We start from the raw sequence: 18221 nt of genomic DNA, 5'->3' as shown, positions 1-18221 counted from the left end.
TGGTCTCAGCATCTGCTGGGGGGCTTGAGACGTAGCCTCTGTACATAAGGGGGGGACTACAGTTTATGAATTTACAGAATGCTGAGAAAGAGATTCTGCATTAAATAATCCCCGAGGTCCTATCTCTCTGAAGAGTGCATCCCAACTGCACATCTTTGATATGTTCTTAATGCCCTTGAGGAAAGGAGATGCCCTAGTCTCTATTTTCAACCTTCACTTATTGGATTAAAATTATTTTAAAAATTCTTTTCTATCTCTAGAGAAGCAATATAACCTTGAAAAACTTGAGGTCATTTTCCTCCATCCAAACCAGATCTCTCTCATGTTCCAGTTTCAGCCCTCTCTTCTCAGTGGATTTAAAAATCAGGCATTTATTATGACATGGGGCAACTTTTCCAAAGTGGGGAACGGGCATCATTGTTGGCATTTGAGAACATTTTAGGAGGCAATGTGGATGCTACTTTAAATAATATTGAGTCAGAAGTGAGAAAATCATCCCCTTTTCAACTGCCTTTTAATTCTAGTTGCACCAAGGAGACAGTTTCATTTTGGTCATGGTCGTTAGTGTCTCTTTAATCGCTGTTAATCTCCTTCATTAACAAAGGGAAAGGGAGCCTCAGGCCAAGAAGGACTTTGTTTTCATCATACAGGCATACCTCGTTATATTGTGTTTTTTATAAATGGAAGGGTTGTGGCAAGTCTATTAGCATGGTTTTCCAACAGCATGTGCTCACTACATGTTGCTGTATCACATTTTGGTAATTTTTGCAACATTTCAAAACTTTTTCATTATCATATTGTGATAATCTGTGATCAGTGATCTTTGTTGTTACTATTGTAATTGTTTTGGGGAAGATATGACCCACGCCCATATAACATGGTGAACTCAATCGATAAATGTTGCATGTATTTTGACTGTGGCACCAAATGTCTGTTCCCACTTCTCTCTCCCACTCCTTGGGCCTCCCTATTCCCTGAGATAAATGAAATTAGTTCAATTAATAACCCTACAATGGTTTCTCGGTGTTCAAGTAAGAGTCATATTTCTCTTACTTTAAATCAAAAACTAGTAATAATGAAGCTTGGTGAGGAAGGCAGGTTGAAAGCCAAGATGGGTGGAAAGCTAGGCCTCTTGCACCAGTTAGCCAAGTTGTGAATGCAAAGGAAAAGTTCTTGAAGGAAATAAACAATGCTACTCCAGTGAACACATGAATGACAAGAAAGAGAAACATTGCTTTTAGTTGTCTGGGTAGAAGATCAAACCAGTCACAACATTCCTTTAAGTCAAAGCTTAATCCAGAGGAAGACCCCAACTCTCTTCAACTCTATGAGGGCCAAGAGAGGTGAGGAAGCTGCAGAAGAGAAGTCTGAAGCTAAAAGAGGTTGGTTCATGAAGTTTAGGGAAAGAAGCCATCTCCATAACATAAAGGTGCAAGGTGAAACAGCAAATGCTGATGTAGAAGCTGCAGCAAATTATCCACAATATCTAGCTAAGATCATTGATGAAAGTGGCTACACTAAATAACTAAATTTTCAGTGTAGACAAAATAAATAGCCTTCTATCGGAAGAAGATGCTATCTAGGACTTCTTGTTGCAATGAGAAGTCAATGCCTAGCTTCAAAGCTTCAAAGGACAAACGGACTTTCTTGTTAGGGGCTAATGAAGCCAGTGACTTTAAATTGAAGCCAAAGCTAATTCTGAAAATCCTAGGGCCCTTAAGAATGATGCTAAATCTATTCTGCATGTGCTCTATAAAATGGAATAATAAAGCCTGGATGACAGCACATCTGTTTATAGCATGGTTTATAGAATACTTTAAACCTACTGTTGAGACCTACTGCTCAGAAAAAAAGATTTATTTCAAAATATTACTTTTCATTGACAATGTACCTGGTAACCCAAGAGATCTGATGATGATATACAGGAGATTAATGTTATTTTCATGCCTGCTAACATAACATCCATTCTGCAGCCCATAGATTGAGGAGTAATTTCAAGTCTCATTATTCAAGAAATTCATTTTGTAAGACTATAGCTGCCATAGAAAGTGATTCCTCTGGTGGATCTGAGAAAAGTAAATTGAAAACCTTCTGGATAGGAGTCACCATTTTAGATGCCATTAAGGATAATTGTGATTCATGGGAGGAGGTCGAAATATCAACCTTAACAGGAATTTAGAGGAACTTAATTCCAACCCTCAGGGATGATTTTGAGGGGTTCAAGACTTCAGTGGAGGAAGGAAGTAACTGAAGTGTGGTGGAAATAGGAAGAGTACTAGAATTAGAATTGGAGCCTGAAGATGTTACTGAATTGCTGCAATCTCATGATAAAACTTGAACAGATAAGGAGTTGCTTCTTATGAATGAGCAAAGAAAGTAGTTTCTTGAGATGGAATCTACTCCTGGTGAAAATGCTGTGAGCATTGTTGAAATGACAACAAAAGGATTTAGAATATTCCATGAACTCAGTTCATAAAGCAGCAGTACAGTTTGAGAGGATTGATTCCAATTTTGAAAGAAGTTCTACTGTGAGTCAAATGCTACCATTTTGTAAAAACAGCATCACATGCTACAGAGAAATCTTTAGGGTAAGGAAGAATCAATTGATGTATCAGACTTCATTGTTTTCTTATTTTAAGAAATTTCCATAGCCACTCCAACTTTCAGCAACCACTATCCTGATCAGGCAGCAGCCATCAACATCATGGCAAGAGCCTCTAACAGCAAAAGGATTACAACTCCCTGGAGGCTTAGATGATTGTTAACATTATTTAGCAATAAAGTATTTTTTTTCTTTTTTTTTTGAGACAAGGTCTTTCTCTGTTGCCTGGGCTAGAGTGTAGTGGTGTTATCATAGCTCACTGCAAACTCAACCTCCTGGGCTCAAGCAATCCTCCTGCCTCAGCCTTCTGAATATCTGGGACTACAGGCACGTGCTAACATATCCAACTAATTTTTAAAACTTTTTTGCAGAGACAGGGTCTCACTATGTTGCCCAGCTGGTCTTGAACTCCTGCGCTCAAGCCATCCTCCCACTATAGCCTGCCAAAGTGCTGGGATTATAGGCATGAGCCACCACATAATACCTGGTCTTCAAGTATTTTTAAATTAAGGTATGTGCATTGGATTTTTAGACATAGTGCTATTGCATACTTAATAGACTACAGTATAGTGTAATCATAAATTTTATATGTACTAGGAAGGCAAAAAATTTGTGTAACTCATCTTATTGTGATATTTTCTTATTGCTGTGGCCTGGAACTGAACTCATGATATCTCTGAGGTATGCCTGTATTTATTTCTATAGTCACTTTCCATTTATGGCAAGTGATTCTGGTTTTCCATTTTATGATAATGATAAAACTATTCCTTTCTAAATAAATATATTTAAGAGTCTATGTCAATAAAAACATTAATAAGGCAGGTGGTAGGTAGCTAACGGCCGAAATCATGAAGACAGTGCGAGAATGACAGGCATTCTTTGATGAAAAGAATAACGGACATTAGAGTCAGAAGACATGGGTCCGAGGCCTAGCTCTGTTGTGATTAGTTGTGGAACCTTGGGCAAATCCCTCCAGCTCCCTGTAGAAGATGAGAAGTAGTGGAGGAAATACCCACCTCACTGGGTCAAAGGTAATGACAGTGTGGGGAAGTGTGGTAGGGGAGGTGGGTGTGAGTTATATAGGCATAAAGTGTTACTGCCATTACCCTATGCCCACAGGATTAATAATCCTTCCTTCTTTCTAAACCAAAAAGGTATTTAAACTCACAACTGGATTCTGACTCCTTCAGGGCAAAGCTGACTCCCTGTGAAGTCCCTGAGAAAAGGCTAGTGGTTCTAGGTGAGGATGGGGGAGGATTGGTGGAAGAAATGGGTACTATTTAGTCTCTGTTCTTCTGGACAGAACTTAGAGCCGTGGCCTGGGGCCTCAATCTCCACCGCATCCAGACCCCTACTCCATACTGAGTCAGGTGCACACCAGGATCTTGGGGGTGGCCTGTTGTGCTGTATTGTTCCTTGAAACAGGTGTTTTGCTAAACTGGGTAGGAAAAGTGTAACGGATATTCTTCTCTTGGATCTTGACTCTGGGGTTCCTGCTCTGTTTGATGCAGTAGTCTTTCCCGGAAGATTTGAATTTTGGTAGATGGCCTCCCATTGACCTGGAGAGGAAACAGGAAATAGAATCCTTCAGTCATTAGTCATTTGCTGATCTCTGGCTTTTAGAACACTGGGCAATATCCTGTGGGAGGAGAGAGAGTAAAGTGATTTGTCCTATTCTTGGTGAACACCAGACATATTTTAAGTGAATTTATAGGAAAAGGCTTACTAGCTCTTTTTGTTGTTGTTTTTTTGAGACAGAGTCTCACTCTGTAACTTGGGATAGAGTGCCGTGGTGTTATCATAGCTCACTGTAACCTCAAACTCCTGGGCTCAAGCAATCCTCCTGCCTCAGCCTCCCTAGTAGCTGGGACAACAGGCATGCACCACCACGCCCTGCCAATTTTTTCTATTTTTAGTAGAGACCGGGTCTTTTTCTTGCTCAGGCTGGTCTTGAACTCCTGAGCTCAAGAGATCCTCCCATCTTAGCCTCCCAAAGTGCTTGGATTACAAGTGTGAGCCACAGTGTCCAGCTGCTTACTAGCTCTTGATTCCAGGTCTGTGGAAAGCACTTCAAAACGGAAGTGCTTTCCACAACAAGCAAGGTTGTAAAGGGACAGGACTAAGAGCAAAGAGGTGCCCTGAAGAGTGTGAATAGGGAATGATGGAAGGGAAGCAGTATGTTAGGAAAGCAAACTTGGTGTGGGGATGATATTGGATAGGGATAGATCTGGTGGCCGTGTGCTGCTGGGGAGGCGTGGAAGCCATACACCTGCTGATGAAGAGCCTGGAACCAAGTGGCAATGGTGATAATCAGGAAGGAGCAGGTACTCAAGAGGCATTGTTAGGGAAGTACCCAAGGAGTTGCAGGGTCTGGTGAAGGGAGAGAAAGGGAGGACAGAGAGATGGCACTGAGGTCTTGAGCCTGAGCATCTAGGAGGGTGGAATGACTGGGGATGCCTGGGGATGGCAGGAAGAAGAAAATTACCTTAGCAGGGGAGGATGAAGAGTCTGACTTCAGCTATGTGGATTTTGAGGGACTGGCAGGACGTAGTCAAGTCAACTGTCCATCAGGAAGTTGGAGAGAGATGACATTAGGGTTCAGGAAGAGGGACAGGGCTGGAGATAAATGTCTGAGAGCCATCAGCTCCCCAGGGTCCCAGGGGTAGGGATAGAAAGCACATAGGATAGAAATCACATCTTTTTTTCACTTATACACATAGTCAAAGTCATCTATATTCCCTGAAAATGGGGAAAAATTATGCATCTTAGTGGAGAGAAAGAAGGGCAAGAACACCTCACTCTGTCCCCTCCAGGCTTGCTTGCAAGCCCACGTGCCAGTGCAACATAATAGCAGCAGACTTAGGTCCTATTTCTTCTCTTCTCTCTACCAAGTTTGGGTTTAGAAGCCCTCAAGTAATGGTACAGATTTGGAATAAATGTCTGGAGTCAATCAAATTGTGGGACAGAAGTCATCCCCAGTGTGCATTTTGGTCTTCCCATCACATGTCCCCACTCACTTCCCTTCTCCTCTCACCATCAGCTCCTCTCCTCTCTCCCCCAGCTCCCAGCCCTTTACCCTCTTTCCCTTACCTAAAATTCCCAGATACACTCTTTGGTAATGTTTTCGCTGTCTGCCAATAGGGTGCCACTGCGGTCCGATCGAATGTAGAAGCCATTGGGTGCCAGCACGGTGAGCAAGTTGCTCCCCTGGAGCTCTATACAGAAGTTGAGGGCAAACTTCCCCCATGGGCGAAAGGTGCCAAAAGACGTTATTGACCAGAAGGATCCACCCTGTGCTGGGGAGGGAAGAGCTCAGGTTCGTGGGCGTTCTTTGGAGGAGAGTGCTCCAGCAGTTAGGCTGCCTGCAGGGCTTGCTGGAGGCAGGCCATCCTCCCCTGGTGCCCCATCCTGCCAGTTGGCAGGTCAGGTCTATGGAAATCCAGAAGGATCAGCAGGCTTCCACTGGTTTCTGTTCTGCTAACCCACTCTGGGACTTTGAAGTGTGAAAACAAACAGAAGCCTTGTTTTTCCTTTTATGATAAGCAGGCCTGAAGTCTGAGCTGGGACTAAGGCAGGGGTCAGACTGTGAACCCCAGGAGCAGGTAAGAGGAGCCACTCACCCTGGAAGTGGTAGATTCCCTGGCGGCAGGGTAGTAAGTGAATGCAGTCGGGCTGGTCCATGTTGCACTGTATGAGGTCACGTTCTGAAGAGGAGCCCACGTACCCATGCCGACCTCGCAGTACAAGGAAGGGGCGGTTGGCTAATCGAATCCCAAATTCCTCATTGGGGCCTGAAAGAAGCAGGAAGGAGTTTTCTGGCTGCCCATAGATGTTTTCTCAGATGGAAGCAGGTGAGGGAACACTCATTGCAGAAGGGTATTGTCAATATTTTAACATTTAACAAACACCTACTATGTGTCAGGTCTAATGCTAAGTGCTTGTGGAGTATTTGTGAGAGCACCTAGCACAGTGTGGAAATTTTAATATTCTTCCTTAGAGATGTGTTGATCTATTCGATCCTCATGACAACCGTGTGAAGCACCAGGATGAATATCATCTCTGCTTTTACAGACAATGAAACTGAGGTTCAGAGATGGTTTGTTCAAATGACAACAAAAATTCAGCAACTGAGAGAGTATTCAGACCTGACTCTTCTGACTCAACTCCAGTGCTTTTTTTTTTTAAAATCATATTCCACTTCCCTCCAAAAGCATCCCTGACTTAGAACAACCTGGCAGGATGGCTGCTTGGCTCACCTGGAAAGGTGGCAGTGGCCATCAGCAGGCCATTGGCTGCAATGCCCAGGAAGCGCCCACTGAGGGACTGCAGGATGATCCTGCCACAGTTCCACTGCATACGGAAGAAGGTATCAGACTCCAGGTGGTGCCCATCAGCCATCACTATCTTGTGACGCCTCTGGAGAAAATATCAGGAACAGGGACAAGGAATGAGAATTAACAATCTCAGCCCTCTTCCCATCATTATTCCCAAACCCTCTTCCCACATTCCCTGCCCCCCACCTCAGCCCTTTTCATTCTCCTAGAGTCTGCTTTATGCTTTCAGATCCTTTTTGAAAAACATGCTGTGGCTTGTTTTTCAACAAGTGGGTGAGAATTCCCCCAGTTGGTGTCACCCCCAGAGACAGCATAAAAACGGGGCCAGAATATCCTATGGAGAGAAAAGAACCTTAGCCCTAACTCCAAGATTATTTTGCAGTGTATATAAAAAAGTGAGAGCTAAACTATAAAATGTCTAGAAGAAAACATAAGAGAAGTTCTTTGCAACTTTGGAATAGGCTATGATTTCCTGGGGTAAGAAAAGCAGTAACTGTTTAAAAAGTTGACAAATTCAACTTCATTGAAATTAAAAACTTGCTTCTCAAAAGATACCATAAAACAAATAAAAAGGCAAGCCACAGATGGGGAGAAAACACTACAATACATATATTTAGCAAAGGACTTGAATTGAGAACATATAAAGAACTCTTACAACTCAAAACACCCAATAACAAATGGCAAAAGATCTGAACAGATACTTCACGGAGAAAACATACAAATGAGCAAGTAGCACATGAAAAGATGCTAAAATGACTAATTATAAGGTAAATGCAAATTAAAGTGATCAAAAGAGGCCATTACACACCCACTAGAGTGGCTAAAATGATAAAAACAGGCAATACCAAATGCTGGTGAAGATATGGAGCACTTAGAACCCTCATACGATACTGGCGAGAATGTAAAGTGGTATGGTCATTTTAGAAAACTGATTTTCTTATAAAGTTAAGCATGCATCTATGATATGACTTATTAATTCCATTCCTACGTATTTACCCAAGATAAATGAAAATGTAGGCTCACAAAAAGATTTGTTCACAAATGCTCATAACAATTGTATTTATAATAGCCCAAACTAGAAACAACCCAAGTGTACATCAACAAGTAAATGGATAGATAAATTTTGTTTATGAGTAGTATTATAGAATACCACCCAGCAATAAAAAGGCATGAACTACTGATACATAGAATGTCACAGATGAATCTTAAAACCGTTGTGCCAAGAAAAAGGAGCACACGTACCATACATACTGTATGTTTCTGTTTATGTGAAATTCCGAAGCAGGCAAATCTAGTTTATAGTGAAGAACATAGACTAGTGGTAGCAGGGGTGGGGGTAAGGGTGGGAAGAAGGATGGAGGGAAACTGCAAAGGGGCAAGAGGGAATTTTTGTGGTGACAGAAATATTCTCGAACTTGTGGTATTGTTATGGCATGGTTACATGAGTATATATATTAATATTTGTCAAAACTTACAGAATTTTATACTTAAAATGGGTGCATTTATAAAACAAATTCACATAGTATACATATTTATACATAATATACATAATTATACATATGTATATTATATAATTTGCATATAGTTAACTCATGCCTCAATAAAGTTGATTTTTTTTTAAAAAAGAAGCTTCATTGGGTGAAAATGAATGTGTATAGACAAGGGCCTCCCAGCTCATCTCACCATCTGGTCATCTGCCTTGAAGAAGGAGAAAGGGTGTATAGAGAGGGAGAGGTCAGAGCTTAAGGTTTCTCTTGCTCAGAAAACCAAGGTCTCACCTGAGCTAGGTAGTAGCCAGTGGCTGCACGAAGCTGCAAGGTGGCAGTCTCACTGTCGCATTCAAACTGGAACAAGGACATCGGGGTTAAGCGCTCAGAGGTAGCATGTACCTCAGATTCTGCAGAGGAAGAACATGTCAGTAGGAGCCCGAGTCTGGCCTCGCCTGCAGTCTCAGCCCTTCCTCCATGCTTTATAACTGGGGCTTCCTTCCCTCTACTTTTCCTCCTCAACCTTCTTCATCACCTTATGTTGGACCATGGTAGTCTGCAGAAAACCCAGGTGATTTCCCCCTAAATCCCATATCCCTGCTTTTCTGTCCTTCTCCATGGCACAAAAGGTCCCCTTGGGACCCCAGAATCTTCCTTATTAGTAGATCCAAAAATCCCTGCTGATCCCAAATACATTTTCCTCTTTTTGGCAGCCAGCCCTTCCTCCCTCCATGGCTGTGTTGGACCCAGCACTTGCCATAGGTGACTGAGATGAACCTCCGAGTCTTTGACTTGAGGCTGACCCAGGTGGGGCAGTGCTGTAGGACGAACCACTCCTCACCCCTCACGGGATTAGAGCCGAGGCCCAGGAGCAGATGTGTGCCCTGTGCATATAACATGCCTCCTTCTCCATCGCACAGTGCCACCAGCCCTCCAGGCCGCACTTGCATATGAAAAGCTGTCTGCGATGAGGGTTGGGTGACCAGCCGGTCTACGTGAGACAAGAAATGGTGTGTCGAGGTCTCCAGGTGGTAGCATCCGTCTTGGAAATGCAATAGGAATCCACATTCCTCCAGGCAGGGGACTGCTGCGTCCACCCAGATGCGGCCCATGGTGGGGTCAGTCCGGGCATAGCAGCGGTGGATGGGGCTATAGAGGATCACATGGACGTGCAGGGCTGGCCGGGGTGTCCACATGTGGTAAGCTGAGAGGACCCTGGAGTTGCAGAACACATCCTCACCATTGGACTCTAGATAACGACCAGAGATTAAGCACTGGAGGGTCCACTTGCTGTTACGGTGGAAATGGAGTAGGAAGCATCCATGGTGGCTGTTCCTTGGCCGGCCGTAACACACAGTGCCATCTGCCTCACACAGCAGGTAGAAGCCCTTCAAGCTCTTTAGTCGTACCACAGCTTCTGTCTCATGCTCATTGCTCACCAGGAGCTCACAGGTCTGCAGGCATTGGGAGAAGAGGGAAATCAGTACTGCTGAGTGACCACCCAAGGAGCCCTGCAACCATCACCCCTATCGTCACCCCAGCACCTTCATCAAGACCAACCACCTCTGCCTCCACATCAGCCCTGGTGTCTCCTTGCTGTCAGCTCTTCCACCCTCCCACCCAACAGTAATTAAAAGATCTCTGGGCCCCTCCACCATGGAGCCATAGGGCTTCTCAAGGTCCAAAGAGAAGTTCTAGATGCGTACCCCCCAACATGACAAGAGAAAAGAGCTCTCCTAGGCAGGCCGGGGCTCCAGGGAAAAAGATCGGAGCACACACAGTTGAGATGCAATTGTCTGGTTCAGCTGATCAACCTTGTTATGAGTGAGAGGACTTTGCTTCTGCTTAACTCTGGCACCCATTCCAGAGGTGCCTACACTCCTCTCTCAAATGAAGACCAGCACTGCTAGGGCTTCTAGAGTTCCCCATTTTCAACCAGAACAGAAACAGAGGCCTTGCAATAACTCCACTGGTCCAATTTCCCCTGGATGTGCACAATTCTGCCTTCTAGCCTGGGCTTTCCACCTTTCGTCTTTGTGATGACACAACCATCCTGTGCTCAGATGGAAGGCAGGGAGCAGCCAGAGGGACAAGACAGCAAAACCAGGGCTGAGGTTTTACCTTGTGGCATATGTTTAGAGGGGAGATGGAGCAATGGGGACCTGTGAGCAAAAGCCTGGAGTAGAAGGGTCTTGGGCTGGCAATGACAGAGGCTAGGAAACTGATCGGGTTGAGAGTGCACCCCTGCTGCCACACACACACACACACACACACACACACATACACACACACACACACACACAAAGAGCTTGGCCACTAAACTGATTCCAGTACACGTTTGCCTTGTTACCTGTCTCCTGCCCAATCTCTTTGCAGTAGCAGTGACTGTATTCTTGTATGCCTCAAAGGTGAGGTAGGTTCCTGCCCAGCTGATGAGCCCAATCCTTAGTTCCTCAGCCTTGGGTTGCCTGTGTATCCATTCCACCTCATCCATGGGGCCGGCGCCACAGGTGATGACTCTGTCCGGCCCAGCCTTCCCCCCAGTGGTGAGGTTCTACAGGCCATAGGGCCTGGAATAAGGTCTGTAGTACCCACCACAAGACGTTCCCAGAGGGAATTTCCAGGCAGAGGGTGGCTGGGGGCCCAGTGCCTCTGTGACCCGGGAGCATTGTGACTGTGAGGGCTGCGTCTTATCCTACCACAGCAGGGACAGGGCCCTGGCCCAGCAATGTCAATCCATGACGCAGAGGAATCGGGTTCAGAGGCTCCGGCACCCACCCTCCTACGCCACTGCGGGCACCAAGGTAGGCTGAGCTGAGACTGGAATCAGAACTTCAATTTGCAACTTTAGGCAAATCCCTCCCTTTCTTTACCTCTGTTTCTCATTTTGATAACCGTATAGAAGTCAACTTCTTTCCTCCCTAGGAAGTGGGTTCTGCCTGGCTCTTTTCTGGCTCAAGTATTTTTTTAAGTGCAATATCCAAGGAAAATCTATCAGCTTTTATGGCCCTTGGGAGGATGAGGCCAAAATGTCCAAAAGTTACTTTGCAGGGAATGTGAGGAAACCCTAGAGCAGGGGTCCTCACACTTTTTAAATAGGGGGCCAGTTCACTGTCCCTCAGACCGTTGGAGGGCCAGACTATAGTTTTAAAAAAACTATGAACAAATTCCTATGCACACTGTACATATCTTATTTTGAAGTAAAAAAACAAACGGGCAAAAACACCCCCATGTGGCCCACGGGCGGTAGTTTGAGGACGCCTGCCCTAGAGAGATAACCAGTGAAGACCAAATTACCCATATTAATTGGGAAGGCTGGCTCAGAGCCAGGGTAAGGAGGGTGGCTGAGGTGGAAAGAGCATGGAGCGCCCCACCTCATCAACCCCCAGCTGCACTTCTGGTGGGTAGGACAGCTGGCTCCTGTAAGAATACCAGCCTTTCCCCTCCAAAAAGTCTCTGTTGTCTGATAGTCTCTGGGACTCTCTTCCTGCAAAGCTCAAGGAGAGAAAACCTAGCCCAGAACCTGAAGAAACTGACAACATAAAAAAACAGAGAAAGGCAAAAGTAAATAATGGGTTTTGTTTAAGTTTTGCTGGGATCCAAAGGCAAATGGGTAGAGTCAACCACACTTGGTAAATAGGCCCTGGTCCCTTACGCATGCTTTCCTATTCCCTATAGATGGGGTCTTCCTGGGTAGAAAGAACTCCAGTGCTGCACAGTGAGGAAATAATGCCCAGGCTCCACCAATGTTTTGTAAAATAAGGCTAACAGACTACTAGTGCCAACATCATCTGGGTAATTTTAAGTATGCATATTGTTGGGCTTCACACTAGTCCTGATGAATCACATTTTCTGAAGCATACCTCAGGACCATTTTAAACACACATTCCCTCCCCCTCAAAATTTAATGTGCAAAGCAATCATTAAGAACTACTGCTCTAAGTAGCTAGGAGAATGACGAGGAGTGGAGCTATATCTTTTATGCAGCCATGAAGGTAGATACTGTTGCCTTCAGCAAAGGTTCTTTGGAACTGGGGAAGGAATGAGATTTCTATCACTGGAAACCCTATAGAATTTCCAGCCCAAGAATGAGGAGGGAGAAGCTGAGCTGGGTGAAGGTGTGTTTATGTGTGGTGGGGGTTGGAGGTAGGTGGTCCTGCAGCTTTAGCTTCTTTGAGCCTCTCCCACATTGTCTCTTTGCACCCAACAAACCCAGACTCCCATTTCTAGGCTACAGACAACACCATATACAAACCACAGCAAATTTATTACTCAATATCCAGTGCCACGTCATAGCACCACCCGAGCGCTCACCTTCCCCCACCAACCTGGCCCCAGGGTACACCCAAAACTGAAAAAACAAAAGTAAATCCAGATCCCTGCTCCTCCTCTGGAAGAGGGGGCCTTGGCCAGGAAGCCCCTTCCACAGGTCCCAGCAGGCAAGGAGAGTGGACCCCTCTGTGGCCAGAGAGAGAGGCTCCAGGCTCCAACAACAGAAAGAACATGCAGGCAGGAGCAGAGGCCTGTGTCTGTGGGGGTGGAAGAGTGGGAGGGAAGGGCACTGCCTGAGGAGTCCGGGAGTCTGGTCTTCCCGGGGATGCACGCGGGAGCTTCTGGGCAGCAGGGGCCTGCCCCTGGCTGGTTAGCGTTTCGACAGCTCATGGGACAGCCAGTCCAGCCCATCATACAGGCCTGTACCTTGAGTGGCACAGGTGGCCTGGACGTACCACTGTGGGAGGAAGGAAAGAAAGAGGTCAGCAGCAGAGAAGAAAAGGGGATGCCTTTATATCCTTGCCCCAGCCGGTGGCTCCCTGGAGAGGCAGGACCCAGTGTGAAGGGGCAGGACCCTTACCGTGCGGCTGCGCAAGTGCTGTAGCCCCAGCTTGTCTGTCAGCTCGCTCACGGGCATGGCGTTAGGCATGTCTTGCTTGTTAGCAAACACCAGTAGCACCGCATCCCGAAGCTCATCCTCTTGCAACTGAAAGGGGAGAAGAGAGGGTGGGACCTGTGGTCTCAGCTTCCAGCAAGGTCCCTACGCTCCTTTTTCCCTGCTAATTTGGGGAGCCCCCTTCCTACCTTCTAGCTTCTCTGTGGGAAAAATACAGTATCATGTAGTTTATTGCTAAACACAGACATAGAGTTATCAATGAGCTTGAGGTCACCTAAACCTTAAGTCCAGAAAACGCCTTTTTCTAATTTGAATACTTGTCTTAGGTAAAATGACAAAATTTCCAAATGGAAAAAGCAAGAATATAAGATGACATTTTTCTCTATCACATATAATTCTCCTCTCCCCAACAACTTCTCAGACTCAAATGTAAAGGCATGAGAATTAAGGGAAAAAGTCAGTCCTATCCTTACCAGGTGAGATACACAACGTGTTTGCACCCACAAACACAAACTCACATTCCTGGCCTTTGATGCCTCTAGGTGGTTCCCTGACTCCATACCACCGCCAAGATCTCTCTGTCCCCAAGCCAACGGCTCAGGTTCCAGGACTCTGGGTACTCACCATCTTCTGGAGTTCATCAGCAGATTCCTGGACCCGCTCCCGGTCATTACTGTCCACCACGAAGATGAGGCCCTGGGCAGGGAGGAAGGAAGGAGAGACAATCACTCCCACATGGGACAAACCCTAATCTGGCCCTTTCTCTCTTCTTCCCATGTTTAATTGTGCTGACCCTTCTCATCTGGTAAACTTCTAATAAGGCTTTGCAGAAATCCTAGCACAAACTAGAGATGCCACTGCAAAGGATACAGCCTCCACCCTCAAGGAGAAAGCAGTTTATCTAAAGATGTGCAAGGGAAAAGAGAGATATGTGATGAGGGCTAAATCAGGCAGCATGGCCTTAGAACCCTGTTTCTCAGGAGAAGTTCCAGGTGGCTAAGCCTACAAAGACTAAGGCGAATTCTGAAGATGAGTAAAGGCAGGCCAACCAAAGGAAGCATAAGCAGGGAAGAGTTTTTTCCTGGCTTGGGGGCCCAGCCTCTGCCAGTATCTCAGTCCTCCCAGCCCTAACACCTCTTTCCCTGGCGTTGGGGAGTCCACCCCACACCCCACCTGAGTGTTCTGGAAGTAGTGCCGCCACAGAGGCCGAATCTTGTCCTGGCCTCCCACGTCCCAGACTGTGAAACAGATGTTCTTATATTCCACTGTTTCTACATTGAAGCCTGCAGATAATTGGAAAATAAAAATATGAGAAAAAGTCCCGAAAGGAAGGAGCTCACTAAAACTACTAGGATCTAAGCAGGGACACAAAACCAGAAAGCAATGATCAAGGCCCAGGAGAACAGAGCCCCAAGAGGACCAGCAGCCAACAGACAGGGCGGGGCTAGGTCACATCCACCCGGCAGGCACGTAGAGATACCTTGACCCACTTCTCAAATTGCCTTATCTGATGTCAGGGTCAGCGCCAGGAAAAGGGCAGAACCCGCAGAGGATCCCGAGAAGGCCCGCCGCGGCGCTCCCTTCCTCCCTGACTCGCCCCTGGGCTCACCTATGGTTGGGATGGTGGTGACAATCTCCCCCAACTTGAGTTTGTACAGGATTGTGGTCTTGCCAGCCGCATCCAAACCAACTGCAACAGAGAGGGGCACAAGAATGGAGACGGGAGCGAGGGAGCCCCCTAGAGACCAAGGAAAGGGAGAGGCCAGGACAGCTGATGGTGACCGGGGTTGAGAGCGGGAGCGCCTCCAGGTGCGCGCTCCTATCTACCTTCGGGGCCTTGAGGGCGTCTGGGTGGCGTGAGCCAACTCCTGCCCCCAAAGTGGGCGAGGGACGGGAGAGGACTGGGAGGTAAGGGGCGAGGGAGGAAGGCCGCGCTCCTTTTAAAAGTCGTCTCCAAGGGCGGAATCCTCCCTTCTTACCAGCCGGGTTGGGGCGGAGGGAGCTTCACCCCACCCAGGCCCACAGCTCCGGGTCTCAGGCCCCGGCGCAGCGCTGCGGACTGGGACCCGCCCGAGAGCAGAGGCAGCGGGGGGTTAGGAAGTGGGTGAGTCGGGGTCAGAGACCCAGGTGAGCGGGGCTGGAGGGACGCGGGGGCGGGAGGGCTGCGCCGGGGCCGGCGCCCCGGTCCGGGCCGCGCTTGATATGCCTCACCCATGAGAATCCGCATCTGCTTCTTCCCGAAGATCCGCGAAAAGAGCGCGGACACGGTGAGGCCCATGGCGGGGCCCGGGGGAGGGGGCGCGGGCACGGACGCGGGGTGCGGGCTGGAACCGGGCGGCCGCGGGGGGATGGGGCGCAGCAGCAGAAGGCGGAGGCTCCGCCGCCGCCTCCGCGCGTCCCGGCCCGCCCGACGTCACCGCGGGCCCGCCCCCGCCGGCCCCGCCCCCAGCTCGGGCCCGGAGTCGCTGGAGCCGGGCGAGGCTCCGCAGCCAGGCGGGTCCCGCGCGGCCTCCGGGAGCGAACGCGTCTGGGTCAGGCCTGGGGCCGCGGCACCGGCAGCCCGAGCGGGGCTGAGGAAAGGCTTCGTCGCTGCACAGCGGCCCCCGCCCCCAGCGGCCGGCCTCGGGCTCTAGTTCGTTGCGTCCAGCCCACTGCGGGCTACGGCTTAGCCCTTGGGAACTAGCAGCACCGAGTCTGTGCGCCACCCTCCTCACGGGAGTGGAAGCTGCGTGCAGGGGTCTTAGTCCTTTTGCCCTTTCGGCTTCCACCGAGGGCTTTTCGCGAATAGGTGGTCGCGTGAGTGAGTGTGCCGGAGGTAGGGGCAGAGGATGCCCGAGAAGTCTCTGCTAGCTTTCATGGATCCTTAAAACGTCTACCTCATAGAGCCCCATCAGCAGAACCAGTGGAAGATCCCCAGCCTTGGGCGAGTGTCACAGACCCATTCCCGGACTACTGGAGAACTCCGCCTTCCCTCGATCGCCCTGTGGACGCCGTCTTTCAGTGCAGGCGCAGGCTGCCTTTCTGAGCTCCATTTTCACTTTGCTACAGGCTTGCGGACCCGGATTATTAATGCGCACCTATTCAATTTTTGAGGATTTTTTGAGTCTCGCCTCTCTAGAGCCAAAGAGCTTCACATGTAATTTCCCCCTTCACTTTAGCATCTAGAAGAATAGTAAAATAGGAATTAAATTTCTCCTATAGTGGGGACGAGCTCAATGCCAGGCATCTAACGAATATGCTTAACAGGTGCCTGTGGCGTTGAACTGGATTGACAGGTTGCTCAGTGGAGCAAGGGCAGGCGTTTTCCATTCCGGATTCCAACTGGGTTCCAGGATCCATGGCTTTTGGGTTAGAGGTGAAGCTGAGCTGAAAATCAGAAAACTTTCACTCATTCATTCACTTTTTCAACAAATATTTATTGACCATGAATAAATGTGAAAGGACTATTTCTGGCCTTAGTTCAAATCTCAATTCTGCCATTTCTTGAGGATTTGGCTTCAACGGTACTCACAACCCTTCCATTATTTTCTCAGGTATAGAAGAAGACAAATTTATTCTAACTCAAGGGGTTATGGTGAATATTAAGCTGATGAAATAATGTAACTGCATGTTATGTATAGTGCAGCTGAATGTTATTTGGGCCACTAAGAAACTGAGTCCGAACACACCTCTTGGGCTTGCCCCATCCTACTTGCAAAGTCTGTAAGGAGAACAGACTTTGGGAAGTGGGTGTGAGTGAGGGCATGAATTTCTTTTGCTCTTCAGTCATAGACTTGCATTCCTAAGAAGGCTTTTACAAGGTTGAAGAGTACATCTTAAAGGGTCCCAATATAATAACAGAACCAGTGACTACCAAGTCAGGTCAATTCTATATTTGGCTTTCTTATCAAGCCTCTTTCTCTCCATGTCTGTTGTCATTACTTTATTTCACTGCTTTCTCTTCCATATGACTGAAAGAACCTCCTTACAGGTCTTCTGTCCCTTGGTATCTGCATCCTGTCATAAAAGTCTTGATGGTGCCTCACTCTTCAGATAAAAATCCTTTCAGGCCTTAGTATCACCCAAGATCAAACCTAAATGCCATAAGTTGGATCCCCACCTCTTGTGCCATCCCCATCTGTTGTCACGTCCTTCACATACCCTGAGCTGCTGCTGATTCTTAATGATTCCTGGGTGAGTCCCTTCTCTTAATTGTCATACCACTTTGAATATACCCATACATACTGGTGTGTGTGACAGCAGGACTTGTTTGAATGTCTGGTTCCTCACTTTGTGAACTCCTTGAAGGCAATGCCATGTCTCTTCATGGTGTTATGACTTGGCACAGCACTTGGTATTTTCAGAATCGGACTAATTTGGATAGAATTCCTAAACTTACTAGCTGTGTGACCTTGGGTATGTTTACTTAGCTTCTCTGTGCCTCGTGCTCCCATATCTGTAAAATAGTGCTGAGGATACCCCCTGAGCAGAATTATTGTAAAGACTAAACAGCAAAATTCTTGTGAGGCTCCTGGCATATATATATCTCATGGCTATAGCGTGCTCTCTATGAATGTTTATTGAATCAACTCAGCGGAACTAAGGATGGGTGCTATTTTCCCATATGCCTACCAGGTGCCAAGACTCTGCTAGAAAGGGCTGCAGTTTTTGTAGTCTAAATGGGAGTCTTAATTATTGCCCTTTAGGGGCATAGGTCCTGAGCCCCAAATAATTGGATGCCTCCTTCACCTGGGTGTTTGGTGAGAACGCAATGCGACGTCGCCCTCTGCCGCTCGCTGATCGTAGCCCGAGGTCAAACCCAGGCGCTCTCGCCAAACCAATATCACTGCCGCATCCTCGATTTAGCTCGCTCAGCTCTTCCCAAGGTGGGTCCCCTTCTGTTCGCCGCGGGGTGGGTACTCTGCAGGCCG

At 47.4% G+C, this 18221-nt stretch overlaps 2 protein-coding genes and 1 long non-coding RNA gene across 4 annotated transcripts in view; 1 reads left to right on the top strand and 2 right to left on the bottom strand.

The window, feature by feature from the left end:
- Positions 1–3463: 3463 nt before the first annotated feature.
- FSCN3 (fascin actin-bundling protein 3) lies at positions 3464–11086 on the bottom strand. Of its 2 annotated transcripts, none has more exons than XM_012789109.2 (7): positions 10774–11086; positions 9181–9877; positions 8715–8833; positions 6859–7018; positions 6223–6393; positions 5693–5893; positions 3464–4161 (listed from the first exon to the last, which is right to left on the bottom strand). In XM_012789109.2, the coding sequence occupies exons 1-7, from the start codon at positions 10915–10917 to the stop codon at positions 3839–3841; spliced, it is 1815 nt and encodes a 604-aa protein (XP_012644563.1). In that variant the 5' UTR covers positions 10918–11086; the 3' UTR covers positions 3464–3838. The 2 variants fall into 2 exon arrangements, with proteins under 2 accessions (XP_012644563.1, XP_012644564.1); XM_012789110.2 differs by having other exon boundaries at positions 5693–5898; positions 10774–11081.
- A 56-nt stretch (positions 11087–11142) lies between these two features.
- LOC142872929 (uncharacterized) overlaps positions 11143–18221 on the top strand; it is a 29653-nt gene continuing 22574 nt past the window's right edge. Inside the window, exon 1 of the long non-coding RNA XR_012921025.1 lies at positions 11143–11227. This is a non-coding gene — a long non-coding RNA (uncharacterized LOC142872929). The remainder of the gene's footprint in view (positions 11228–18221) is intronic.
- On the bottom strand, positions 12672–15696 carry ARF5 (ARF GTPase 5). Its single transcript, XM_012789111.2, has 6 exons — positions 15523–15696; positions 14921–15001; positions 14485–14594; positions 13936–14007; positions 13276–13401; positions 12672–13152 (listed from the first exon to the last, which is right to left on the bottom strand). The coding sequence occupies exons 1-6, from the start codon at positions 15587–15589 to the stop codon at positions 13066–13068; spliced, it is 543 nt and encodes a 180-aa protein (XP_012644565.1). The 5' UTR covers positions 15590–15696; the 3' UTR covers positions 12672–13065.

Source organism: Microcebus murinus, chromosome 9 (genome assembly GCF_040939455.1).
Source record: "Microcebus murinus isolate Inina chromosome 9, M.murinus_Inina_mat1.0, whole genome shotgun sequence".
Classification (NCBI taxonomy): Eukaryota; Metazoa; Chordata; class Mammalia; order Primates; family Cheirogaleidae; genus Microcebus; species Microcebus murinus.
The sequence above is the reverse complement of the archived record's forward strand: the minus strand, read 5'-3'. Positions and strand labels throughout refer to the sequence as shown.